The 27,823-nt window shown below is 44.1% G+C and overlaps 1 protein-coding gene across 4 annotated transcripts; it reads left to right on the top strand.

Annotated features, from left to right (window-relative positions):
• Positions 1-16,813: 16,813 nt before the first annotated feature.
• On the top strand, positions 16,814-26,482 carry LOC139411097 (erlin-2-like). Of its 4 annotated transcripts, none has more exons than XR_011634564.1 (13): positions 16,814-16,946; positions 17,257-17,332; positions 19,499-19,606; positions 19,783-19,864; positions 20,568-20,614; positions 20,741-20,802; positions 22,261-22,386; positions 22,583-22,656; positions 23,774-23,832; positions 24,221-24,312; positions 24,533-24,622; positions 25,514-25,649; positions 26,035-26,482. XR_011634564.1 is itself a non-coding variant. In XM_071156946.1 (13 exons), exons 1-13 carry the CDS (start codon positions 16,874-16,876, stop codon positions 26,206-26,208), a joined length of 1,143 nt encoding a protein of 380 aa, XP_071013047.1. In that variant the 5' UTR covers positions 16,814-16,873; the 3' UTR covers positions 26,209-26,482. The 4 variants fall into 4 exon arrangements, 3 of the variants coding, with proteins under 3 accessions (XP_071013047.1, XP_071013049.1, XP_071013048.1); XM_071156946.1 differs by having other exon boundaries at positions 25,570-25,649; XM_071156948.1 differs by lacking the exon at positions 17,257-17,332 and having other exon boundaries at positions 25,570-25,649.
• The last annotated feature ends 1,341 nt before the right edge of the window (positions 26,483-27,823 follow it).

Genomic DNA, 27,823 nt, shown 5'->3' with positions numbered 1-27,823 from the left:
TTGGAAGTTGTTTTGTCTTAATTAAATGTTTATATACTGCCCTAACGTAAAACTAGTTTTCCTCACGGGTATAAGAGGGTCATTTATCTGTTAAATGCAATTACATTTAGCTGTTGCACTGCTGTTGTACTGCAGTTGTCTCTATGGACCAGTATAGTAATGATTTAGTGATATACTACAGCTATATGGCTATGTGTTATATTTAAGCAATAAGGCCCGAGGTGGTGTGGTATATGGCCAATATACCACGTCTGAAGGCTGTTCTTAAGCATGACGCAACGAGTGCCTGGAGACAGCCCTTAGCCGTGGCACATTGGCCATATATCACAAACAAGTATTTTTGCGTCATGTGTAACCTTTATATAACTAGGCAAGTCAGTTAAGAACAAATTCATATTTACAATGAAGGCCTACACGGGACGGGACAAACCCGAATGACACTGGGCCAATTGTGCGCTGCCCTATGGGACTCCCAATCATGGCCGGTTGGGATACAGCCTGGACAGCCTATACCCGTGGTATATTGTCTGATATACCACGGCTTTCAGCCAATCATCATCCAGGACCCAAACTACCCAATTTATAATTCAGAATAAATAATAGCAGTTGACAGGATTTTAGTGTCTCAGAGAAGGCAGATCAGGTCAACTCACATTTAGCCAGTTAGCTTCTTTCTAAAGACAACTATCCCTCCTTCCTCCCCTTCTCCCTCTACCGCCACCATAATGTTGGCTGTTGGGAGTGCAGGGTTTAATTGCTGATGCTTGTTTGTTAGCGGGCCAGAATAGCCGTCTCAGCAGCACTGTGGCTTGCTAGCTGTCTCTGAATGGCTGCTGGGTCAGTGGGATTTCAATAATGACTAGAGAGAGGGATGCCAACCCTGGCTCCCCTCCCTGTCTGATGGATGGCCCTGCTGCACAAAGGCCAGGACTGACAATGCAAGCGGTAAATAGAGAAATATTAATCAAAGCTCTTGACATTTTGTCCTCCCCAGAGAGGAGTACAGCCTTTAAACCAGGCAGCGCAAACAAAAAGGCTATGTGCGTCCCAAATAGCATCCTATTCTAGGACACTACTATGTCCTACTATGTCGGACACTACTATGGACCAGAGCTCTATGGGAATAGGGTCGCATTTGGGATGCATTCTATGTCTTTCTCCTGGTGGAGGAAAGCATTTTGTAGGTTAATAAATACAATACTGTGTTATGTATAATCTGAGGTCAGATTTCTCTGTTTTTAGTATTTGTTAGATACTAATATTCAGGAAAGAGAATGCAAGCCTAGGTAACAACAACACCACCGTTCAGCAATTCCAGTGGTTTGGATCTTGGTTAAATAATGGTTTATTTCTCCAGCCTTTAACTGTCTGACAGTGTATCGTACAGGAGGTTTATCCAGGAGTAAAGAGGATAGTAGTCTGTCTCAGGGGCGGCTATTGACCCAGACTCCCCTAGCAAGAGAAGCACTCTCGGTTCATTAGCACTCCAGACAGGGGAGAGAGAGAGAGAGAGAGAGAGAGAGAGAGGCGAGCACAGGTGTCACTTGACAGGGCCATTAACAAAATAGATCACCCTCCCAAACCATGGCGGGCTGGCCAGCTCCAGACCAGCAAGATCACTCTGCCCTGAGAGCTGAGCACAGGAAGTCATCAGGAGGGATGCCCAGCGGACACATTTTTCATCCCCAGGAACAAGCTAAGGCCCACAGCAGACGGGGATGGGAAGTGTCTGCCACACATATGGTTTATCTGGGTTCTCTACCTGTTTTCAGGGTTGGATCAGATATGGTTTATCTGGGTTCTCTACCTGTTTTCAGGGTTGGATCAGAGGTTGGAATCAAAACTAGGACAGAGGAATTGTTATTTTGAGGTTGTACTGTAAATAAGAATAACTTTTATATTGAAGATATGTTAAACTGTTCAAATTTGGTCATATCCTGGTTTGTGTTGCCACCTATGGGTCTGTTTTAGAAGTAAAGATGATATATTTGACTGAGTACTGTACTACGTATTACTCTTTGCCATGCTGTACACAGCTATTGACTTTGTATATCCGGGTCCCTGTGTAAATGTAGTAGTAAGAGTTTAAATATTAAGTTAATGTCCTGGGTGAGGCTGGCACTGGCCCTTAAAATACTTGTGACAGATCAGCCTCACGCTAGTGTATTAGAGAGGGGCCTAGAACCAGAGGTCAAACTGAGGGCAAAACTTTCAATCTTGTCCACGGGGAGGAATTAATTCCGCTGTCGCTATTTACACTCGTTCATCAAATGCCTCACTATTCTTACCATCCAAGTACTCTCATCAATCTCACTCTCCATCTATCTTTCTCCTCTCTCACTGCTCCAGCTGAGTCAACACCCAGATTCTCCATTTCTGTCGCCTCTGCTCTGCAGGCTGGCTGGGTGAGGAGGAGGGGTGAGGGGTGAGGAGGGCAGTTCATAAAGTCTCCAGCTGCTGTCCTCCCAGGAGGGCCCACACCTGAGATAGATTGATCTCCCTGTCCTGTCCCTACTTCCTGGGTTTGGACCCTGGTCAAAAGCGTTTGGACCCTGGTCAAAAGTAGTGCTCTAGAAAGGGAGTCGAGTGCCATTTGGGACACAGCAAGGGAGATTGTAGCCTCTCTCTCAGGCTGAAAGAGAGCTGTGTTGCCTGCCTGCCTGCTTGCCTGCCTGCATGTCACTGTGGGGTCCTGGGCAGACAGCCCCAGTGATTAATGACAGGGTGTGGAGCTGCTCCTCAATTAGACGCCAAGTCCACACTGGCTTACCATTCAAGATGTTGTCCTAGGAGACACAGGGATGAGAGAGAGAGAGAGAGAGAGAGAGAGAGAGAGAGAGAGAGAGAGAGAGAGGAGAGGGAGAGAGAGAGAGAGAGAGAGAGAGAGAGAGAGTCTATTTCTCTCTTTCTCTCACTTACACACTCTTCTCTCATAAACACAAATAAACAGTCAAACATAACCAAATGTTAACTTCAACTTCAACTTCCATGACTCTGACCTCTACGGGGCGGCAGCATAGCCTAGTGGTTAGAGCGTTGAACTAGCCACCGAAAGGTTGAAAGTTCAAATCTCCAAGCTGACAAGGTAGAAATCTGCCCCTGAACAAGGCAGTTAACCCACTGTTCCTAGGCCATCATTGAAAATAAGAATTTGTTCTTAACTGACTTGCCTAGTTAGTTGCCTAGCTTCATTCAGAACAGGACACAATGCAGAGCTCTACTCTTTCCAACAGTGACCACACTGTAAAGCAAACCAGATGGTAAAACACATCCTTCATCTGGGCCATTAAGCAATCACACAACTCCTGCTTTATTTCCAAATAAAAACACGAGGAATGCCTCTCTCTACATGCTTCAAATCAACCTCTCATCTCATTCACACCCGAATTTAAGCACAGCATAATGCCAGTCTTTAAAACAAAAACAAAGAAATAAAGCACATGGCGCCCCAAGGGAGGCCAAACTCGTTTGTCCTATTGCATGCGTGTGCGAGGTTAATAAACATACACCCGGTAACCCCGGAGCAGAAAAGTACATCGCAATTATGGCGCACCGCTAATAACGCGCATACCGCTATTGCAGCTGGATTCCATTTGTTTGTGCGCTGGGAGAGCTTGGTGGGGATGTCACAATCACGGTGTTGCACAGGAGAAGGTGCCTTGGAAAGGAATGAGCGTTGGCCCGGCTACTTGCCATTATTGGCCTTGTATGCAAATCTTTCCCCCTTCACTTAGAAAATAGTATTTTTGCGTCCCTTTGATATTTTAAGTAGAAGTTGCGCACCAATTTTGAATTTTAAATGCCTGTTATATTAAATGAAGTGGTATTTTGTAGAACACATGGAAAATTCCATTATTCTGATTTTTTTTATATGAATAAAGGATTGCTAAAGTGGCAAAATTCAGCATGTCCCCTATGTCAACCCTGTGTCACTTCTAGGAAGATTTCAAACCACTTAATCAAAAATAGTATTCAAGTTTCCCCATCCTCTCCAAGTTTCCCCATCATCTCCAAGTTTCCCCATCCTCTCCAAGTTTCCCCATCATCTCCAGGTTTCCCCATCATCTCCAGGTTTCCCCATCCTCTCCAAGTTTCCCCATCATCTCCAGGTTTCCCCATCATCTCTAAGTTTCCCCATCATCTCCAGGTTTCCCCATCATCTCCAAGTTTCCCCATCATCTCCAGGTTTCCCCATCATCTCCAAGTTTCCCCATCATCTCCAGGTTTCCCCATTATCTTCAGGTTTCCCCATCATCTCCAGGTTTCCCCATCCTCTCCAAGTTTCCCCATCATCTCCAGGTTTCCCCATCATCTCCAAGTTTCCCCATCATCTCCAGGTTTCCCCATCATCTCCAAGTTTCCCCATCATCTCCAGGTTTCCCCATCCTCTCCAAGTTTCCCCATCATCTCCAGGTTTCCCCATCCTCTCCAAGTTTCCCCATCATCTCCAGGTTTCCCCATCATCTCCAAGTTTCCCCATCATCTCCAGGTTTCCCCATCCTCTCCAAGTTTCCCCATCATCTCCAGGTTTCCCCATCATCTCTAAGTTTCCCCATCATCTCCAGGTTTCCCCATCATCTCCAAGTTTCCCCATCATCTCCAGGTTTCCCCATCATCTCCAAGTTTCCCCATAATTTCCAGGTTTCTCCATCATCTCCAAGTTTCCCCATCATCTCCAGGTTTCCCCATCATCTCCAGGTTTCCCCATAATCTCCAATTTTCCCCATCATCTCCAGGTTTCCCCTTCATCTCCAAGTTTCCCCATCATCTCCAAGTTTCCCCATCATCTCCAGGTTTCCCCATCATCTCCAGGTTTCCCCATCATCTCCAAGTTTCCCATCATCTCCAGGTTTCCCCATCATCTCCAGGTTTCCCCATTATTGTGAAGCCCTAGTTATGTTGCTGCTTTAGTAATTTCTGAAGATTATTATTTCTTTCATGTGATTAATGATTCATGTATTTATGTCCCTCTTTTTAAGGTCAACCCTGTTATGTGCAATGAACTGTCATTTTAATATGGTGAACACATTCATTTTTTTTGTTAAAAAAAATACATTGAACATCTAATAGTGTAAAAGCAGGTGAGCTGGTTCTACTCTTTTTGGCCATTTTCTGGTGTTTAGTGGTGGAAAACATAACACGTCAACCCTGTCCTGATGGACAGGCCAAAAAGGTTTTAGCAATTTCATTTTTTGTGAAGCTTGCACACAATAAGCTTCCATTCCCCCTGATGAGGGGATTTATTCCTGATTTAAGATGAGATCATTAACCCTGTTATGGTCGGTCAATCCTGTTTTTATTTGCCACTTATAGGTACTTACTATAGTCATTTTTTAAATAAATTGAACATGTGCTCTTTATGACAGAATGTTAAAATTAGGTGAAATCAAATGTTTTTTTTTTGACCAAGTTACACTTCTCAAAAGGTTACAAATTGGTGGAACAACCCTTAAGGTTTCTGCCTCTTCTGTCTCTCTCAAATCAAAGAGTCTGTCTAAAACCAGATGCACTCTTCAGTCAAAATGTCTAGATAGCTAGAGAGAAGTTATTTAGATCGTACTTTCAATGCAGCTGGTCTGAATTTCGCAAAGTCATGAACTTCAAAGTCTAATCAATCCCAAATTCGTATATTCTTATCAGAGGCAAAATCAAGGTTATCTTATACACTTATATTTGGGCCTAGGGTGAACTTATCTGACATGTGAGATTGAAACCACATGTTGAAATAAAAGGATGTGAACCCTCATGATGAGTAACCATCTATTCATCTATTACAGAGTCAGTCTCTATAGGAATATCAGTATGTGAGGACTGAACTTCTTCAGACTGTAGGTAACGAGAATGAATGATTGGTTGACTGTATTGTAGGAGTGCTGCCTCTAGAGCAAACAGTGTTGTGTGTCTCTGTGTGCCACGTTCACTCATCTGTAGAGAGTGTATTTAGGGGATGGTATTGTCGTCTCGCAACTGTTCAAACAGAGACATAATTCCAGGTGTCAACACACTGCCGGTGCCCCCTCCACCTCACCACACACAAATGTACGCAAGCACACACACACACACACACACACACACACACACACACACACACACACACACACACACACACACACACACACACACACACACACGCACAGCGAGAGTTCCCCTTCTCACTCCCATACCTAAGCTTCAGCTTGCATGTCTCCCTTAGGCAGTGACAGCTCTGAGTAAGACACAGTGAACACAGTTGGTCCAAACTGACACTATGGCCTGATTCCATCACAGTGACTCTAATGAGCCCTTGTATTTAGCTATTGTCCCACGAGTCTCTATAGCTCTTGTTGCCACTATAGCACTACATTACAGAGTTGTCTGGTGTTGGCATCTCATGCCCATCCATGTGTTGTGTGTATTTTAATTCAGCAGGACTGTGAGATTGTGTTCCCATATGGGACTTTACATTAGGAGAGTCATAGCGGTTTCTTGAGTGAGGGTGAAAAAAAACAAATTCCCTCCAGAGGCCCTAGCTGTAATTATTTTCACTTTTTTTTTTACTCAAGCCCCTTTTAGAAGCCTGAGAGAGACCACTCCCTCACTCCTTCTTCACCCCTCCTCTCCATGTGTGTCCCAAATGGCACCCTAGTTACTATATAGTGCACAGAGCCCTATGGGCCCTGGGCAAAAGTCATGCACTTTATAGGGAATAGGGTGCCATTTGGGACGCAGCCTCTGTCCTGTAATAAGTCAACCCAGCTGCCTGTGATGTTGCTTGGGGCGGAAAGAAAAAGAGGGAGGGGATAAGAGGGGAGGGGCTGGAAAAGCCAGGAGGGGAAACAGAGCTGATTATCCAAATACAGTCATTAAAGGGGAAATGTGTTTTTCAAACTGTCAAGATGATTAATGGGGTAGAGCAAAATCCTCACAAATGCTCTTGTTTAGTCTAACTGGCAGACACGATCCTACCCATTGATTTATGGCAGGCCTGGTGTGTGAGGCCATAGTGGGGTTAGGGGAGCGCTGGGGGAGGGAGGGGGAGGAGGGGAGAGGCAGGATGGTGAGGAGCGAGGAAAGGGATTTGTGGTGAGGGAGCATTAGGGCACAGGAGGTAGAGAGTTAGGGAGGGATAAAGGAGAGGAAGGGAGGGGTGGAGGGGTGGGAGGCAGAAACAGCCAAGTAAATACTGTGACTCTGACAAACTTTGGCCCCTTGGTTTTAGAATGCAACATGTCAAGAGTAGGATTTCCAGTGCTACTTTCATATTTTTGGTGTTATGAAAGAAAAATGCTGTCACATTTTCAATCTCAATAAATCACGCAAGCAATAAATCAACAAACCTGTCAAGCTGCCTTTTTTTGAATGAATTAATTAATAGACCTGCACTCAAAGCAATGGATTATACTATAAATCCCCTTTAAGTGAGAAAGGGACACAAAACCATTTCTTTTTCCATTAATCAGGTTGAGACTTCATGTAATAACTGTGCATGCATGTACAACATGTTTCCTAAGACATGGGATATGCACTGTCAAGTATAATACCTCTACAGTACAACTCTCAATGGATATGACTAAGACGATAATACAAATCCATCAATGCATTCATCAAAACCACCAACTGGTTTATCCAAAGGTTCTAGAACATGTCCACCCTATGGCACCCTATTCCCTATAATAGTGTACTACTTTTGACCAGTCCTGTGGGCCACAGGTTTACCCTACAAACTCCCCATTGCCTATTTATGAGTCCCTGCAGACCACCCTTTTCCTTCCAGCGAGGCCAGATAGATGGCTAGCAGCTGTTAGCCTTACAGCCTCTATCTAGTTCCTCCAGCAGATGCAGGGGCTGTCTATCAGGAATGTTCTCATTCTTCCAATGCCCCGCTGAAGCCTTCGGAGAGCCTTTCCCACACCCCCACAGCACCGCACACACTGTGTCTCTATGTACCAGAAATATACTTAGGCACATTCACAGGACCATTTTACCCCGCCCATGCACACACACTGTACACATACACTGAGCCCTCTCATAACTCTTCAGATGAAGAGGAAGGTGTTAAATGGAGATCTCAGCAACGAGGAGAAGATTAATGTGTTGCTGGAGAGAGAGAGAGAGAGAGAGAGAGAGAGAGAGAGAGAGAGAGAGAGAGAGAGAGAGAGAGAGAGAGAGAGAGAGAGAGAGAGAGAGAGAGAGAGAGAGAGAGAGAGAGAGAGAGAGAGAAAGAAAGAGAGCGAGAGAGAGAGAGAGAGAGAGGGTGTAGAGAGGGATATAGAGGGGGAGAAGGAGAGAAAGAGAGAGAGATAGGTCAAGCTTGTGTTACTCTGCACTGGGACCACTTCTGGCAGCAGAGAGGAGAGGAGGACATCTAAGACCTGGAGCACAAACAGTAATGATATTAAATGGCACCGAAATGGAGTAGAGGGGAAAGGTAGCAGAACATCAGTTTCCAAAAGCTAAAAGTAATATCTTGACTTATTTCCTTCCTGCTTAACTTTGTGTCAGGTGTCTAAGGCATTGTGAGGCTATGGTGATTTATCCTAAAAGGGGGGGTGGGGGGGGGGGGGGGTGGAGGGAGCTTAGAATCTGGGAGGGAGAAAGGCAGGGAGAGAGAGAGGGAGAGAGGGAATGCAGGGTATGAGTATGAGTAGTTGGCCAGCATGTTTTGTGAGTTGAGTTGTGTCTTGCCCAGCTGTAAGCTCACTCATGGTGCCATGTCTTTCTTGGCTGTCTGAGGGTGTATATGTGTGTACACCCGTGTGCCTGTATACCTATGTGTATGTCTGAACCGTGTGTGTGTGTGTGTGTGTGTGTGTGTGTGTGTGTGTGTGTGTGTGTGTGTGTGTGTGTGTGTGTGTGTGAGTGTGAGTGTGTGTGAGAGAGCCTGTATTTGTTGAGTTTGTCCCAGCTGTGAGCTCACCGGCAGTGCCCCTGGCCTCCTGGTATGTGTGTGTCAGGGCCCTATGATTAATGACCCACAGGCCTTGTTTCTGCTGCTTCCTTTCTTTCCAGCCATGTCACACTCACCGTCACGCGTCAACCTAATGGACGCCGGCAGATTGATACTCGAGCAACCCCCACTAGGCCACAGCAATAGACTGGAGGTTACTAGGTACTACACATGGACATACACACATGTATGTGCGTGTGCTCACACACACACACACACACACACACACACACACACACACACACACACACACACACACACACACACACACACACACACACACACACACAGAGACAGACAGACACACACACACACAAACACAAGATACAAAGCTCCAGGGATAATTCAGTCCAAACCTCGCTTCTCAACCTCTCCTGTTCTGGAAGGTAAGACAGTGCTGCAGTGGCCATGTGTGTTAGTTAGTGAGGGTGTGTGTTGGAGTGTGTGGGTTGGGCTGTCTGTAGATGTGCTGTGCGGTGTACGTTTGTGTGTGTGCAGGAGCAGGAGCAAGGCTTGCATGTGTGCTAGTTCCCAGCCTGTCAGAGGGCTGTCAGGCTGTGATTTATGGTTGCTAGATTCAGAGCAGTCTTCGCTGCCAGTTCAGTATTGTTACAACTGACAGCTAATGAGGCCAGACGTGCTTTCAAGAACAGCACTTAACAGAGGCCTCCATCTTCACGAGTCACAGGGTCCTTCTCCTCTCTCTCCCATGTATTTTCTCTTCTGGAGTGGCAGTATGGAGAGGGCTAGCAGCCATGAGAGCCCTGCTGGGCTACTGAGAGAACAAGGCAGGGCAAAGCAGACAGAGATATACGGAGGTCGCTCTCTTTCATTTACACTCCTCACTACCTCACGCACACTATTAAGCCGGACTTCACACAAAGCAGCCGCAAGAAAACCTCTGAGCACCATGCCACCCTTTACTACTGCTACACACTGTATATTATTCATGTTACACGGGCGTGGTGTGATTTACATAATCTTCTAAAAAAGAGTAACGGTTAGGAAACAGTACAGGAAAAACGGTGATAATATCACTATGGTGGGCTCCTTGTTGTTCAGACGGTGGAAACATACCTGAACTATGAGTTTTAGCTCAGTGGTCTCGTCTGTTCTACCTTCAACACCTTCGCTCTGTGTGTAGACCCCATGCTATAATCACTACCAGAGTCTCTGGCAGCAGCACCCGTGCGCTCCCCTCCTTCCCTCCCCCCTCCTCCCCTGGCCCCTGGTTCCTTGTCAGTCGTGATTAATGGTAGGGCCCCGGTGTGGCTTACATTGCCAGTTCCAGCAATGTTCCCTTGATACTTAATGAACTCTGACAAACTTATTTTCCCCTCGCTCTGTTGTTCCTTTTTTTCTTTCCCCGTTTAAAATGCACAGCACAGATCTGCCATGCACTGCGGCACCTAGGGGTTAGGGCTGTCTTTTCCTATGTCTAAAAAAAACGGACCGAGGGCTATAAAAGGCTTGTTTAGGAAGTGAGGAAGCAGATGCCTTTCAAGCTTGATGAGGTGTTATCACTCTACCTTGTGAGCTGCACAGTAAATAGTCAAATGTATCCTAACTATAATGTAGCTAGATCATCTTAAATAATGTTTTGTACTCGCTGTGAGTTCTGCCGTTGCTGCAGTCCACCACTAGTCTCACCATTAAAACAAAAAAAAATGTTTTACTTTCATTTAACTAGGCAAGTCAGTTAAGAACAAGTTCTTATTTTCAATGACGGCCTAGAGGCAGAATGACAGATTTGTACCTTGACAGCTCAGGGATTTGACCTTGCAACCTTTCGGTTACTAGTCCAACGCTCTAACCACTAGGCTACGCTGCCGCCTGTTCTCTCTGCTTCCACAGGGAGCAGTACCGGAGCACCATCATCAGCTAATTTAGGCAGTCCAGGATATGGAATCAGTTTTCAAGTTTTTATTGTCACATTCTAGCTCTTTAAAAAAAATATTTTTTTTAAATAAATAAATAAAATGTAAAAATATATATATATTTAAGTCGAACAAAAACACAACAAATATAAATAAAAAGAACACAAGAAGATAAGTAAGCTATATACAGGGTCAGTTCGTTCCAGGGTCAGTTCCAGGGTCAGTGCCAATACCATATTTACAATGTGCAGGGACACTGGAGTGGTAGGGTTAGATATGTATAAGGGTAAGGTGACTAGGCACCAGGATGTGTGATAAACAGAGTAGCAGCAGCGTATATGATGATTGTATGTGAATTTGTGTGTGCGTGTGCCAAGAGTCAGTATGAATGTGTGTGCGTGGTATGCGTGTGTGAGCAAATAGTGTGTGTTTGTGTGTGTTGGAGTGTCAGTGTGTAGAATGTGCATAGAGTCAAAAATAGAAATAAAATATAAAGGTCAATGCAGATAGTCCATGTAGCCATTTGGTTAGCTATTTAGCAGACTTATGGCTTGGGGAAACGAGGCGGTCTTCTGGTCAGACTCCGGAGACGGGCACACCGTGCCCCACTCCCTAGCATTCTTCTTGCCAATGTCCAGTCTCTTGACAACAAGGTTGATGAAATCCGAGCAAGGGTAGCATTCCAGAGGGACATCAGAGACTGTAACGTTCTTTGCTTCACGGAAACATGGCTCACTGGAGAGACGCTATCCGAGGCGGTGCAGCCAACGGGTTTCTCCACGCATCGCGCCGACAGAAACAAACATCTTTCTGGTAAGAAGAGGGGCGGGGGCGTATGCCTTATGGCTAACGAGACATGGTGTGATGAAAGAAACATACAGGAACTCAAATCCTTCTGTTCACCTGATTTAGAATTCCTCACAATCAAATGTAGACCGCATTATCTACCAAGAGAATTCTCTTCGACTATAATCACAGCCGTATATATCCCCCCCCCAAGCAGACACATCGATGGCTCTGAACAAACTTTATTTAACTCTTTTCAAACTGGAAACCATTTATCCGGAGGCTGCATTCATTGTAGCTGGGGATTTTAAGGCTAATCTGAAAACAAGACTCCCTAAATTTTATCAGCATATCGATTGCGCAACCAGGGGTGGTAAAACCTTGGATCATTGTTAATCTAACTTCCGCGACGCATATAAGGCCCTGCCCCGCCCCCCTTTCGGAAAAGCTGACCACGACTCTATTTTGTTGATCCCTGCCTACAGACAGAAACTAAAACAAGAGGCTCCCACGCTGAGGTCTGTTCAACGCTGGTCCGACCAAGCTGACTCCACACTCCAAGACTGCTTCCATCACGTGGACTGGGATATGTTTCGTATTGCGTCAGATAACAATATTGACGAATACGCTGATTCGGTGTGCGAGTTCATTAGAACGTGCGTTGAAGATGTCGTTCCCATAGCAACGATTAAAACATTCCCTAACCAGAAACCGTGGATTGATGGCAGCATTCGCGTGAAACTGAAAGCGCGAACCACTGCTTTTAATCAGGGCAAGGTGTCTGGTAACATGACCGAATACAAACAGTGCAGCTATTCCCTCCGCAAGGCTATCAAACAAGCTAAGAGTCAGTACAGAGACAAAGTAGAATCTCAATTCAACGGCTCAGACACAAGAGGCATGTGGCAGGGTCTACAGTCAATCACGGACTACAAGAAGAAATCCAGCCCAGTCACGGACCAGGATGTCTTGCTCCCAGGCAGACTAAATAACTTTTTTGCCCGCTTTGAGGACAATACAGTGCCAGTGACACGGCCTGCAACGAAAACATGCGGTCTCTCCTTCACTGCAGCCGAGGTGAGTAAGACATTTAAACGTGTTAACCCTCGCAAGGCTGCAGGCCCAGACGGCATCCCCAGCCGCGCCCTCAGAGCATGCGCAGACCAGCTGGCCGGTGTGTTTACGGACATATTCAATCAATCCCTATACCAGTCTGCTGTTCCCACATGCTTCAAGAGGGCCACCATTGTTCCTGTTCCCAAGAAAGCTAAGGTAACTGAGCTAAACGACTACCGCCCCGTAGCACTCACTTCCGTCATCATGAAGTGCTTTGAGAGACTAGTCAAGGACCATATCACCTCCACCCTACCTGACACCCTAGACCCACTCCAATTTGCTTACCGCCCAAATAGGTCCACAGACGATGCAATCTCAACCACACTGCACACTGCCCTAACCCATCTGGACAAGAGGAATACCTATGTGAGAATGCTGTTCATCGACTACAGCTCGGCATTCAACACCATAGTACCCTCCAAGCTCATCATCAAGCTCGAGACCCTGGGTCTCGACCCCGCCCTGTGCAACTGGGTACTGGACTTCCTGACGGGCCGCCCCCAGGTGGTGAGAGTAGGCAACAACATCTCTTCCCCGCTGATCCTCAACACTGGGGCCCCACAAGGGTGCGTTCTGAGCCCTCTCCTGTACTCCCTGTTCACCCACGACTGCGTGGCCACGCACGCCTCCAACTCAATCATCAAGTTTGCGGACGACACAACAGTGGTAGGCTTGATTACCAACAACGACAAGACGGCCTACAGGGAGGAGGTGAGGGCCCTCGGAGTGTGGTGTCAGGAAAATAACCTCACACTCAACGTCAACAAAACTAAGGAGATGATTGTGGACTTCAGGAAACAGCAGAGGGAACACCCCCCTATCCACATCGATGGAACAGTAGTGGAGAGGGTAGCAAGTTTTAAGTTCCTCGGCATACACATCACAGACAAACTGAATTGGTCCACTCACACAGACAGCATTGTGAAGAAGGCGCAGCAGCGCCTCTTCAACCTCAGGAGGCTGAAGAAATTCGGCTTGTCACCAAAAGCACTCACAAACTTCTACAGATGCACAATCGAGAGCATCCTGTCGGGCTGTATCACCGCCTGGTACGGCAACTGCTCCGCCCTCAACCGTAAGGCTCTCCAGAGGGTAGTGAGGTCTGCACAACGCATCACCGGGGGCAAACTACCTGCCCTCCAGGACACCTACACCACCCGATGTTACAGGAAGGCCATAAAGATCATCAAGGACATCAACCACCCGAGGCAACTGCCTGTTCACCCCGCTATCATCCAGAAGGCGAGGTCAGTACAGGTGCATCAAAGCTGGGACCGAGAGACTGAAAAACAGCTTCTATCTCAAGGCCATCAGACTGTTAAACAGCCACCACTAACATTGAGTGGCTGCTGCCAACACACTGACATTCACACTGACTCAACTCCAGCCACTTTAATAATGGGAATTGATGGGAAATTATGTAAATATATCACTAGCCACTTTAAACAATGCTACCTTATATAATGTTACTTACCCTACATTATTCATCTCATATGCATACGTATATACTGTACTCTATATCATCGACTGCATCCTTATGTAATACATGTATCACTAGCCACTTTAACTATGCCACTTTGTTTACATACTCATCTCATATGTATATACTGTACTCGATACCATCTACTGTATCTTGCCTATGCTGCCCTGTACCATCACTCATTCATATATCCTTATGTACATATTCTTTATCCCCTTACACTGTGTATAAGACAGTAGTTTTGGAATTGTTAGTTAGATTACTTGTTGGTTATTACTGCATTGTCGGAACTAGAAGCACAAGCATTTCGCTACACTCGCATTAACATCTGCTAACCATGTGTATGTGACAAATAAAATTTGATTTTATTTGATTTGATTTGGGATAGAAGCTGTTCAGGAGCATGTTGGTGTCAGAGTTGACGCTCCGGTACCGCTCGCCGTGCGGAAGCAGAGACAACAGTATATTGCTTGGGTGGCTGGAGTCTTTAACAATTTTCCAGGCTTTCCTTTCCCACTGCCTGATATAGAAGTCCTGGATGGCAGGGAGCTCAGGCCCAGTGATGTACTGGGCTATTTGCACCACCCTCTGTAGCGCCCTCCGATCAAGAGCGGTGCAGTTGCCATACCAAGCATTGACGCAGTCAGTACATGGTGTAGCTGTAGAACATTTGAGGACTTTTGAGGGTCCATGCCAAATCTTTTCAACCTCCGTAGGGGGAAGAGGTACTGTCGCGATAAAGATAAACACCAGAAGAATCACATAATAGCCAAGTTGGCTCGGAACTCCTTATAATCAACTGAAACTATTTGAAAATATTAGGCTACCGCGGCATAACTTTATATAAATATTTGGACATCCCCAAAATGTTCAAGACAACATTGGTCCTTAAATGGCTCTCAAACAAATGGCAATGAGGGAGTTTGATAAAGTGAACCGGGCTATGGTCTATGATGTGAATGGGCAAAAGTGGTGAGGGAGGATCACCCTTCTCAAATCGAACAATGATCTGCGTCGCTCGGTCATGTTGCCAACAAGGCAGCATGATGCTTTGTTTAGATACACACATCTCTTTTTCATAAAATATACACTACTGTTCAAAAGTTTGGGATCACTTGGAAATGTCCTTGTTTTTGAAAGTCTCAACATCAACAGTGAAGAGGCGACTCCCGGATGTTGGCCTTCTAGGTAGAGTTGCAAAGAAAAGCCACATCTCAAGACTGGCCAATAAAAAGAAAAGATTAAGATGGGCAAAAGAACACAGACAGTGGACAGAGATAACGCTTTTCATCAATTTGATGTTATTTTAATGGACAAAAAAATTGCTTTTCTTTCAAAAACAAGGACATTTCTAAGTGACCTCAAACTTTTGAATGGTAGTGTCTATTTGAATTTTCAAAATAGTTCACAATCACTTTTGCATATGAAGCACAGAATCCTACTCATTACCCCACGTGCTTAATCTACATCACTTTTACATCACTTCGGACAAAATGGGGCACAGAGCTCATGCCTGGGAGGCAGCCCGGTTCCAAAACGAATACAATCAACACTGGCCCGGTGCATTACTCGAATCCCCTCACTGGACAGTCTATATTACCAGGGGTGGTTTTATACCATTACATGTTCCCCACTAATTATGATCCTCTGTGAAGCACTGACCAAAACTATGGTTCCTACCTTGTTACAGTAATATAAAAGCAACTCTGCCCTATTGTATCACAGCAAACAGTGTAGCAATTTACTTATTTATTTTATTTTATTTATTTCACCTTTATTTAACCAGGTAGGCAAGTTGAGAACAAGTTCTCATTTACAATTGCGACCTGGCCAAGATAAAGCAAAGCAGTTCGACACATACAACGAAACAGAGTTACACATGGAGTAAAACAAACATACAGTCAATAATACAGTATAAACAAGTCTATATACGATGTGAGCAAATGAGGTGAGATAAGGGAGGTAAAGGCAAAAAGGCCATGGTGGCAAAGTAGATACAATATAGCAAGTAAAACACTGGAATGGTAGATTTGCAATGGGAGAATGTGCAAAGTAGAAATAAAAATAATGGGGGTGCAAAGGAGCAAATTAAATAAATAAATTAAATACAGTAGGGAAAGAGGTAGTTGTTTGGGCTAAATTATAGGTGGGCTATGTACAGGTGCAGTAATCTGTGAGCTGCTCTGACAGTTGGTGCTTAAAGCTAGTGAGGGAGATAAGTGTTTCCAGTTTCAGAGATTTTTGTAGTTCGTTCCAGTCATTGGCAGCAGAGAACTGGAAGGAGAGGCGGCCAAAGAAAGAATTGGTTTTGGGGGTGACTAGAGAGATATACCTGCTGGAGCGTGTGCTACAGGTGGGAGATGCAATGAGATAAGCTGAGATAAGGGGGGACTTTACCTAGCAGGGTCTTGTAGATGACATGGAGCCAGTGGGTTATCAGTACACTTGTATTAATGCATCATATAAATGCCACAATTAATAGAAAACTCATAAACCTAGATATATGATTTTTTTTAAATCACAGAAACAACTTCTACATAACAGTCAGAATATTTAGCTTTCTTTGATATAGTCTTTGTTGCCCTCTACCGGTTTTGAAGGATATTTCCTCTAAAGGCACTGAAGGACGCCCAGCTGATGACGCATGACGCAAAATGAGGAAGTGAACTTTGTAGTAGGTGTTAGCAAATGTTGTTAGCGTATATGTTTTGTATTTATTTATTTTTTTACCGTGGAGGAGGCACCTCGTGTAATAATACAGGTAATAATACGGGTTTCGAGTACACTTTTATCAATGGCCTTTCAAGTATCTAACGTTACATGCAACAACAATGTTTGTGAAATATTTAGTCAATGTAGGTTAGATACCATCCTCTGTAGGAACTAAAGATAGCTTAACAAACTAACGTTAAACTGTTGTTGCACAATGCCTGTTACGTAGTTGGCTTATCTTGTTTTGCGTTACTGGGAGGGGTGTATGAGTAAATCCAAGACTGGGCGCTTAGCTAGGTAATTCATTTTTAGCTGTCAGCATTCTGTCAACTGAAAGTGAAACAACTTCTCCATGTTAGACTTAGAAAGTGGAACCAAAGATACTGAACCAAAGATGACTGAACCTTCACGTGCGAGCTCAAGTTTCACGACCTGGTATGAAAAGACTGCATGCTGTCATTGATTGATTGACTGACTTGTAGTTGTCTAGACAAGATCACTATAGTATCTTAATATGATTCTTGTTGTAGCTGTGCACAGACTAATAACTTGTGGCAGGCTTCAGTTGTTGATGTTTTCGGAGTGAGGTGAGGCAGGCGAGAAGTTTCCATGCCTTTCTTGGTCAATCCTCTTATAATGTTGTAAGGTCAGTCCCTGCTGATGTCTCAGCTAAGCTTCTTCTTCCTGACTAATAGGAGTTTACCTTGACGGCAGCATACCTAGCTGGCACAGAACGTTTTAGTAATGTTTTACAACATTGTTTTTTTTTTAACCAGCTGAATGATCTCACATCCATAGCCTTCTATTTACAAATAGAATGCTCTGCTCAGATGTTGTTTTAAACTACATGCAGCTCATTCTATTCTAATCAACTCTCCTAACATCCAGAACTTGCAAGATTACTATTTACTACCCTAAAACAACATTTTTGTAAAAGCGGTAGAATATTTGTAAGGTTATGTATTAGATTAGACTTCAACTCTTCAGTGAAAGGTATCAACAGTGCATTCGGAAAGTATTCAGACCCCTTCGCTTTTCCACATTTTGTTACGTGATAGCCTTATTCTAAAATGGATTAAATAAAAGAATCTCATCAATCTACACACAGTACCCCATAATGACAAAGCGAAAAAATATAAATGTCTGCAAATCTATTACATTTAAAAAAAACAGAAATACCTTATTAAGTGTTAAGACCCTTTGCTATGAGAATCGCAATTGAGCTCAGGTGCATCCTATTTCAATTTGATCATCCTTGAGATGTTTCTACAACTTGATTGGAGTCCACCTGTGTTAAATTCAAGTGATTGGACATGATTTGGAAAGGCACACACCTGTCTTGTATAAGGTCCCACAGTTGACAGTGCATGTCAGAGCAAAAACTAAGCCATGATGTTGAAGGAATTGTCTGTAGAGCTCGGAGACAAGATTGTGTCGAGGCACAGTTCAAGGGAAGGGTACCAAAACATTTCTGCAGCATTGAAGGTCCCCAAGAACACAGTGGCCTCCATCATTCTGAAATAGAAGAAGTTTGGAATCACCAAGACTCTTCCTAGAGCTTGCATGCTCGGCCAAACTGAGGAATCTGGGGAGAAGAGCCTTGGTCAGGGAGGTGACCAATAACCCAATGGTCACTCTGAGAGAGCTCCAGAGTTCCTCTGTGGAGATGGGAGAACCTTCCAGAAGGACAACTATCTCTGCAGCACTCCACCAATCAGGTCTTCATAGTAGAGTGGCCAGACGGAAGCCACTCCTTAGTAAAAGGCACACAACAGCCCGCTTGGAGTTTGCCAAAAGGCACCTAAAGAACTCTCAGACCATGAGAAACAAGATTCTCTGGTCTGATGAAACCAAGATTGAACTCTGGCCTGAATGCCAAGCGGCAATTCTGGAGGAAACCTGGCACCTTCCCTACGGTGACACATGGTGGTGGCAGAATCATTCTGCGGGAATGTTTTTCAGCGGCATGGACTGAGAGACTAGTTAGGATCGAGGGAAATATGATCGGTGTAAAGTACAAAGAGATCCTTGATGAAATCCTGCTCAGGACCTCAGACTGGGTCGAAGGTCTCTGAATGTCCTTGAGTGGCCCAGCCAGAGCCCGGACTTGAACCCGATTGAACCTGAGCCCGGACTTGAACCTGAAAATAGATGTGCAGCGACACTCCCAATCCAACCTGACAGAGCTTGAGAGGATCTGCAGAGAAGAATCGGAGAAACTCCCCATACACAGGTGTGCCAAGCTTGTAGCATCATACCCAAGAAGACTCGAGGCTGTAATCGCTGCTAATGGTGCTTCAACAAAGTACTGAGTGAAGGGTCTGAATACTTTTTTTTTTTTTACATTTGCAAAAAAATCAAAAATGTTTTTGCTTTGTCATTATGGGGTATTGTGTGTAAATGGATAAGGGGGGAAAAACGATTTAATGTATTTTAGAATAAGGCTATAACATAGCCAAATGTGTAAAAAGTCAAGGGGTCTGAATACTTTCCGAATGCACTGTAAGCTTGGTTATTATTTAATTCATCCATCCTCTATGTCCAACATTGTGCATGCCAATCCTTTAAAAACAAATGGTTTATTCTTCCTCTTCTTCCCAGGATGGCACAGTTGGGTGCCATTGCTTCAATAATCTGTGCGATTGGTGGCGCTGCTCTCTTCGCCTCTGTTCACAAGATTGAGGAGGGACACACTGGAGTTTACTACAGGTCAGATTTATGTTATGTCTTCATTTAAATTGATATATTATTATGTAGCACAGACATGTCCCTTCAACATGCATGCAGAGTAAGGAATCATATCATCTCTATTTGTGGCACATCTATCTGCAACATTTGTTATGTTGCTCCCTCCTAAATGTGTCCTTGACTTGTGTGTTCCACAGGGGAGGAGCTCTCCTGACCACCACCAGTAACCCTGGGTTCCACCTGATGATGCCTTTCATCACTAACTTCAAGTCTGTGCAGGTAAGAATGATGTCTTAGGCCCTGGGCATGACTGGTCTGGCTGGGGTTTAGGCTGAAATGTAGTTGAACAAAGAGAGGAACTGAAACCTGACTGGTCTCAGAGGTGTACTGGACTTCAATCAAACTGCAAAGTTAAGTCAGTTTTTTTTGTTTAAAAAAGTCACCCTGTGCCCACACACTTCTTATTCTGAAAAGTGACAGCAAATCTATGATGGGAGTCTATTCACTAGGAACCAAACGGGGAGGAACCTGCCTATATTTGTCTAATAGTAAATCTAGGTTACGGTTTCTGTTACAGAACATTTAGCTACGAGTGTGCTACTAATGAATACACCCCTGGTAGGTTTGCAGGTTTTTATACAGTGGTATTGTCACATACACCGGATAAGTGCAGTGAAATGTGTTGTTTTACAGGGTCAGCCATAGTAGTACGGCACCCCTGGGATTAGATTAGGGTTATGTGCCTAGTTCCGGTTTTTCACCTCGTCGACTCGGGTATTTAAACCAGCTATCTTTCGGTTACTGGCCCGACGCTCTAACCGCTCGGCTACCTGCCGCCCAAAGAACCTGTCAGAAGAGTTTTGGGACCATGAGGGAAAATAACTACTGTGTAAATACTACAATGTAGGTTTTATTGAATTGAGCCCTGCAGAAATTCTGGATTTGTCGAGTGTTTAACGCCTTCTCTTTCTGTTCTTTGTAGACCACTCTACAAACGGATGAAGTGAAGAATGTACCATGTGGCACAAGGTAGGGTTGTATGTCGTCAACCCCCGAAATAAACTTCCTGGATGGAAAGATTACCAGCTACTTGTATCTCCATTCTTGAGGATGTATTGCATGCATGTCTAGTTACATTCTGTTTTATTTGTTCAGTGGGGGAGTGATGATTTACTTTGACCGGATAGAAGTGGTGAACTACCTGGTGCCCTCAGCAGGTAAAGTCATAAGCCAATACATCAAACGTTGGAGCAATTTTGACAAGGTGCTCAAGTTTTATCTCTCAACACAAAACTAAAAACTGATCTTGCTTGTGACATAACATGCCTGATGTTCAAATCCTTCCTTAGTATATATGCTATATTGTTTCAAAACCAGTGTAACCCATGTATTGTAACAGTGTGTGTTGTCCGCTGCACCATCATTTCATGGGAGACTCATTTTCCAACCTGTGTTTGAGTAAAAATAAAACCACTGTTTAGTAAGTCCCTGGTTCTGTTAGTGAAAGGCGTCTGGACACATTTAAACACTGTGTTTACTCCATGTTCTCTCAAAGTGTGCTCCAAGTCTCTTTTGTTATGACAGATGTAAGGGGTGGGGGGGATGAGGGGCAGCCTGGTGTGGGATGGTTGTGTACTTAGCAGTGTTGTAGTAAGTGAGACCGGTCCTTTTTTCTTCTTCTCACCATTCTGAATTTCTAAAGAATCGATATGTTGTCGTAAAATATGAACACAGAAATACTGAACGCTTTGAACTCTTATGCTGGCAATTTGACACAATTACAATCCCCATCCAGTCTTGATCTTGACTCTATTTGTTCCGGTCTTGAATCAGTCTCGCTTCAGGTGGTCTAGAACACAACACTAGTACTCGGCAACCATTTTGAACTCAGCTTACTGTAACCCTGCGATAGACTAGCTTCCGGTCCAAGGGGTATTACATCAAGCTGCCCGATGCTAAGAAACAGGAGGCTTCTGCCATATGGACCGTTCAGGCTCGGACCAAGCTCCGTATTTACTGTAGCCACTACTACTTACTTACTTTATACTGCTTTCACATAGGATTTACGGTACTATATCAAAAAGCAAATGTAATATTGATGCACTTTCAGATATAAAGAAAGGGCGGGGGAAAATTGGCGGTATGGTAAAGTTGGCAGAAAAACGTTTTGGTGTGAAAGGGATATTACTGTAGCCCACAGGAGGGGAGAACGGGTTGTAATAATGTTCGGAGCGGCGCTCCGTTTGATGTATTTGATACCATTCCACCAATTCCGCTCCAGTCATTGCCACAAACCCGTTCTCCCCAATTAAGGTGCCACCAACCTCCTGTGCTGTAGCCATTCTTCTTTGTCCTTTCTCTGCAGTGTATGGTATAGTGAGGAACTTCACAGCAACTCTTTCTCCTCTCTTCTACAGTGTATGGTATAGTGAGCAACTTCACAGCAACTCTTTCTCCTCTCTTCTACAGTGTATGGTATAGTGAGCAACTTCACAGCAACTCTTTCTCCTCTCTTCTACAGTGTATGGTATAGTGAGGAACTTCACAGCAACTCTTTCTCCTCTCTTCTACAGTGTATGGTATAGTGAGGAACTTCACAATAACTCTTTCTCCTCTCCTACAGTGTATGGTATAGTGAGCAACTTCACAGCAACTCTTTCGCCTCTCTTCTACAGTGTATGATATAGTGAGGAACTTCACAGCGGATTACGACAAGGCCCTGATATTCAACAAGGTTCACCATGAGCTCAACCAGTTCTGCAGCGTCCACTCTCTACAGGAGGTCTACATCGGCTTGTTCGGTAAGTAATCAATATTCAAAGGGTTTTAAAGGCCTAGTGTTGTCTCTGGGTGGTCCCAAATGGCATCCAATTCCCTACATAGTGCACTACAACTGCAAAAGTACTATACTGAATAGTGACTAGGGTAGTGTGTGGGATGCAGCCTCTGTCTCCATTGTGTGTGTGTGCGTGTGCGTGCGTTGGTTTCCCTCCTCAGACCAGATAGATGAAAACCTGAAGCTGACCTTACAGGAGGATCTGACCTGCATGGCTCCTGGACTCATCATACAGGTACTTGGAAGGAGGAAGAGACAACAAACCAATCTTAGAGAATCCTTGCATACCAGTATAAATGTTTATTAAAGGTTTATAGGCAAGGAATTCTGATGATTGATTTGATTTACTTGATACTCCACTTATCCTTGTGTGACTGGGAGAGGAAGAGCGATGGGAGGTTTGAATTGTAGAGAATCCTTGCATATAAATATGTTATTGATGGTGAATACTCATTTAACAATATCATAAGCAGTTTGAACATTGAAACTGCCCATGTTATGTGAGTACTGTTTCATAACTGTTTATTTATGTACAAAGATTACCTCGTATTGATTTCTGATTCGGTTTGATAATCCACTTATCCTTGTGTGATCCAGGTAGAGCCACACACACACAGGGGGTTGAATGGAAGACAGGAAACAGGGTTAAATTGAAAGTAATGTGTAAGGTTAAAGTAGAATACTGTTCTTCCACTTTATGAGGCTCTATATTGTGATAATGAATGCCAGGCGATGAGTGGGCTGCTAAGCTGTCCTGGATGGACTTCAGTTACTAGCTAAAACTTAATGAAAGACAATAGACAGAACAGATCCCATGTTGCAATATCTGGACTGGAAAACGATGACAGATTCTGTCAGACTCAAAAATGAGAGAGCGAGCTGGAGAAAGGGAGAGGAATAATAATTTCCTCCCCGGCCCCACCCCACCCCCGCTCATTCCTTTACAGTTTTAAGGCCCCTCTAGGTTTAAACACTTAGCTTTTTGTCCTCATTAATCCTCTAGAAGAAACTACAATAACAGCTGTAGGTTCTGCCAGGAACGCATAACACTACAGTACAGTTCACTTCAGAAAGTGTTTGGGCAGGAGTAAGATTGCGTTGGTTCTTTTGTGCTCAAAAGGCACCCTATTCCCATGACCAGAGCCCTATGGGGCTGGATCAGAGGCAGTGCACTACAAAGGGAATAGTGTGTCATTTGGCATTTAGCCTAGATGATTCCCTGGTGATGGAATGCCTCTTAATGCCATGTAATGACTTGCAATTCCACAGTAAAACAAATGTTCAATATGATCTCGGTCATCTCTCCGTCACTCTTCTTTTTCACGGTTGTGGTTTGGCAATCTTGACCGTAGGCGGTCCGAGTCACAAAGCCCAACATTCCTGAGAGCATTCGGAGGAACTACGAGATGATGTGAGTAGAACAGTTGGCTGTGTAACACTGAAACATTCTAGAACACTGCAATGCTCCATATTCCCAAAACCTCCAACCCCCTTCCATCCTTTATTCATTCTCCTCGAACCTGGTTGTATCCCAAATGGCACCCTATTCCCTCTATAGTGCATGATCTTTGACAAGTGCACTTACATAGGGAATAGTATGCTATTTGGGACACTCACCACTACCATCTGGAGGGCTTTAGTAATTGACTGATGATGGTATTTTTTCCATGTTAACATGCTGGCTGTTGTTTTAGGATGGGAGAAAGATATTAACCAACTTTTAGCACGCACCTTTAATGTGTGTGTGTGTGTGTGTGTGTCACGCGTGCGTGCGTGCGTTTGTTTGTTTGTTTGTTTAGGGAGGCTGAGAAGACAAAGCTTCTGATTTCTGCTCAGACTCAGAAGGTGGTGGAGAAGGAGGCGGAGACAGAGCGGAAGAGGGCTGTGATCGGTCAGTCATGTGATTGGTCAGACACTAACGCACTATGACCTTTACATTTTCACAGAAAAAAATATTAAACTGACATTTTATAATAATACATGACATTTATAAACAAATGACTGTAAGTCTGTTTTCTTGAATTAATTTTTAAGAGGAATTCTGCCCGTTTTCTCATTAAATCCCAGAATGTAAGGCTCATTTCCTGTCTCCTCCCTGTGCTGCCCTACAGAGGCAGAGAAGTTAGCTCAAGTGGCTGAAATCAAATTTAGCCAGAAAGTCATGGAGAAAGAAACAGAGAAAAGGATCTCTGAAATTGAAGGTGTGTATGTGTGTTTGGCAAAACAATAAGACTGTATACTTAAGCAATAATGCCAGAAGGGGTATGGTATATGGCCAATATACCACGGCTAAGGGCTGTTCTTTGCAACACGGAGTGCCTGGATACAGAGCTGTGGTATATTGGCAATATACCGCAAACCCCAGGGGTGCCTTATTGCTATTATAATCTGGTTACCAATGTAATTAGAGCAGTAAAAATACATGCTTTTGTCATACCCATGGTATACGGTCTGATATATCACAGCTTTCAGCCAATCAGCATTCATGGCTCCAACCACCCAGTTTATAATTGTCATTAGGCCACTGGTCAGTGAAATGGCATGCTGGCATAACGGGGCTTTTATGATGCTCTACATTTTTGTCCTTTTCCCTGTGGGTCATGATGGTAGAAAGAGTAGTCTCCTGAGGATTGACTATGGGAGCTCAAAGCTATACATTTAGACATACCCCATTACTGCTCCCTCCTGTCTTCAGACCACGATGGTGTTGTAGCCTATTCCCTTATCATAACCTTTGTTTTTGTTTCTCCGGCTAGGCCTACGTTAGACATTTTCGGCATGTGCTAGGCTATCCATGGAAAGTAAACTTGTCGTATTCTCACGTGGGGAGAGGGAACATAAGCTCTGGCGTAGACAAATTGGAATGTTTTAGCACAACACAAAATAAGGGACAGTTCCCGGTTCGACACACTCAATGCGTGGCTGGTAGCCTTGTGTCTGTCTCGCCACTCACAGAATGGAATTCGTATCACAACAAGCTCCTGGGTTTTTAAAAGTATTATCTTGATTTTAAAATGTTTCCGACCCACAATGTAATTCTGAACCGCGAACCAACCCACCGGTTGAAATAATGTTTTCATTCTACCCGCCAGCTGATAATATTTTAGATGGCGTCAACACAATTTGACGTCTTACCCCTGGGTTGCAGACGGAGCATTCTTGGCTAAGATGAAGGCCAGGGCCGATGCAGAGTTCTACACAGCAGAGAGAGCGGCCGAGGCCAATAAGGTGAGAGGACCATACTGAGAGGAACCGCCGGTCCTCCTTGGCCCTAACCCTTCCACGTTTGCAGATCTGAAGGATCTGCATAATCAGGGTGGTGAAAGATCTCTCAGCTCTCTCCATGTTGCTTCCTCCATGCAGATCTACAAATATCCAAGGGTTAGAGCCAAGGCGAGGTGGTAGGGAGTGAATTCAGACTGGCTGGAAGAGTGAGAGAGAACACACTCCCTCCTCAGGCTACAATCTAACAGTATCACAGGACATCCAGGCATTCATCACTGGCTTCTGCCTTCTCTCCCTCTCTCTCTCCTCTCTCCCTCCATTTCTATCTCCACCCTCACCTTCCTTTCTCTCCCCCCTCTCTCTCCGCCCTCTCTCTCTCCACTCCCAGTTGAAGCTGACGCCAGAGTATCTGCAGCTTATGAAGTTCCAGGCCATAGCAGCTAACAGTAAGATCTACTTTGGGAGTAAGATCCCCCAGATGTTTGTTGACTCTGGCCCCTCCTCCACTAAGGCCTCTGATGCCATGGACGTCCTAACTGAACAGATCCTGGACCTAGACTGATGGAAAGGAGAAGAGAAGAGACCCATCCCAGGGCTGGAGCTGTGGAGCTGGGCCCATGTCAGCCAGAAGGTGGGGTGAAAGATGAGCCTTGGGTTATGTGTCCCAAATGACACCCTGTTCCCTATATAGTGCACTACTATTTTTGAAGTATCTGGCCAGTGAAAATCTTAGTTTTAAAAGTTAATATTCTGTTAACTCATACCAAAATGTTTTTGACTTGTCGTATTCATATTTGTGGTCAAAGAACTTTATACATTTAAAAATTAAAAATAAACACTTCAAAACCCCACCTCAAACAGTCCGTTTAAAAAAAATAACAAAAATGCTTGCTATTTCCTCATAAAACATGATGTCATGTTGGCTTATTGGCTGAGCTGACCAATGAGCGGTCTACTAGCATGAATATTTTTAATGACCAGTATACGGCCACACCATTCTGTTGGGTTATTCCCACACCATTCAAACACAGGAAAGCTGCTTTCTAACCTACTTAATTGCCATTTTTTGGGAAGGAAAACTATTTCACTCGTGTTATTAATTATAGGTCATATTTCATAGAAGTCTGGTCCACAGATACTTTAAAGAGGCAATCAGCAGTTGCTACATTCATTTTTGGAGTTATACATTAAATATATGTACCTTATTGAAGAATATAACTTATAAATGCCACATGAGCTTAGGTCAGCTGCCGTACCCCATCAGAACCCCAAATATACGCTTGTTTTACTCCAGTGTTTGTTAACAAAGTAAATGTAAACAAACACTATATAGCCTCAACATGACCCATAGCTCTGTTTATTCATTTTAGTGGTTACATTCTTCCAGCCCCATCCCTCATCTTTTTACCAAACATTTAAAAAAAATTCTACCGCTGATTGCCTTTTTAAAGTGCAACTGAAGGCAAACAACTTCTCTGATAGAAAATGGCATATGTGGCATCTATATTAGTCAAACATTTATTCTAGTGTCAAAATGTACTACAAAGTGTAAAAAGGATCATTTTGTTCATAAAGTCAGTCTTGTCCAAAACTGAGTTTAGTAAGTGAGTTCTTCATGACTTACTTGAGGGTTGGGTTTTGATTTCAACAATGCTCACTTGCCCACTAACACAGGGTTACACAGCTGCGGTAATTGCCTCTATCCAATCCTACTGCAGAACACCCAGACAGTGAGACATACCTGCCCATTAGCAGGTAACCCGGGACCGGTTTTAAAAATGAATGGAAGTATGGAGGTGGTTTTGTGCCTACAAAAAAAGGGGTTAAATATGTGTCCAAAAAAACGAAATATTTCCTGAAATTTCTTAAATCTCCTAGATATAGGACAGACACTTCAAAAATAGTACACTATATAGGGAATAGGGTGCCTTTTGGGATGCTACCCTGGACCGGAGGTTTTACTAGCCCTACAACAGACCGTAGGCGAAACAATGATATATTGAATGTAACAGTGTGGTTTGGGACATTTTAAACATGAATTGAACTTTTGCAAGTGTATGATGTATGTTTTGTAACTTCATTTAATTGGTAGCGCTTTCATGTCTTTTCTATGTGTTGCATAGCTCATACAGTAAGTGTATGAGAGATGTGTGCAGATACAGTGGGGCAAAAAACTA

The sequence above is a fragment of the Oncorhynchus clarkii genome, chromosome 6 (genome assembly GCF_045791955.1).
Source record: "Oncorhynchus clarkii lewisi isolate Uvic-CL-2024 chromosome 6, UVic_Ocla_1.0, whole genome shotgun sequence".
In the NCBI taxonomy this organism is placed as follows: domain Eukaryota; kingdom Metazoa; phylum Chordata; class Actinopteri; order Salmoniformes; family Salmonidae; genus Oncorhynchus; species Oncorhynchus clarkii.
Note: the sequence above shows the minus strand (reverse complement) of the source record. Positions and strands in the feature narration are given on the sequence as shown.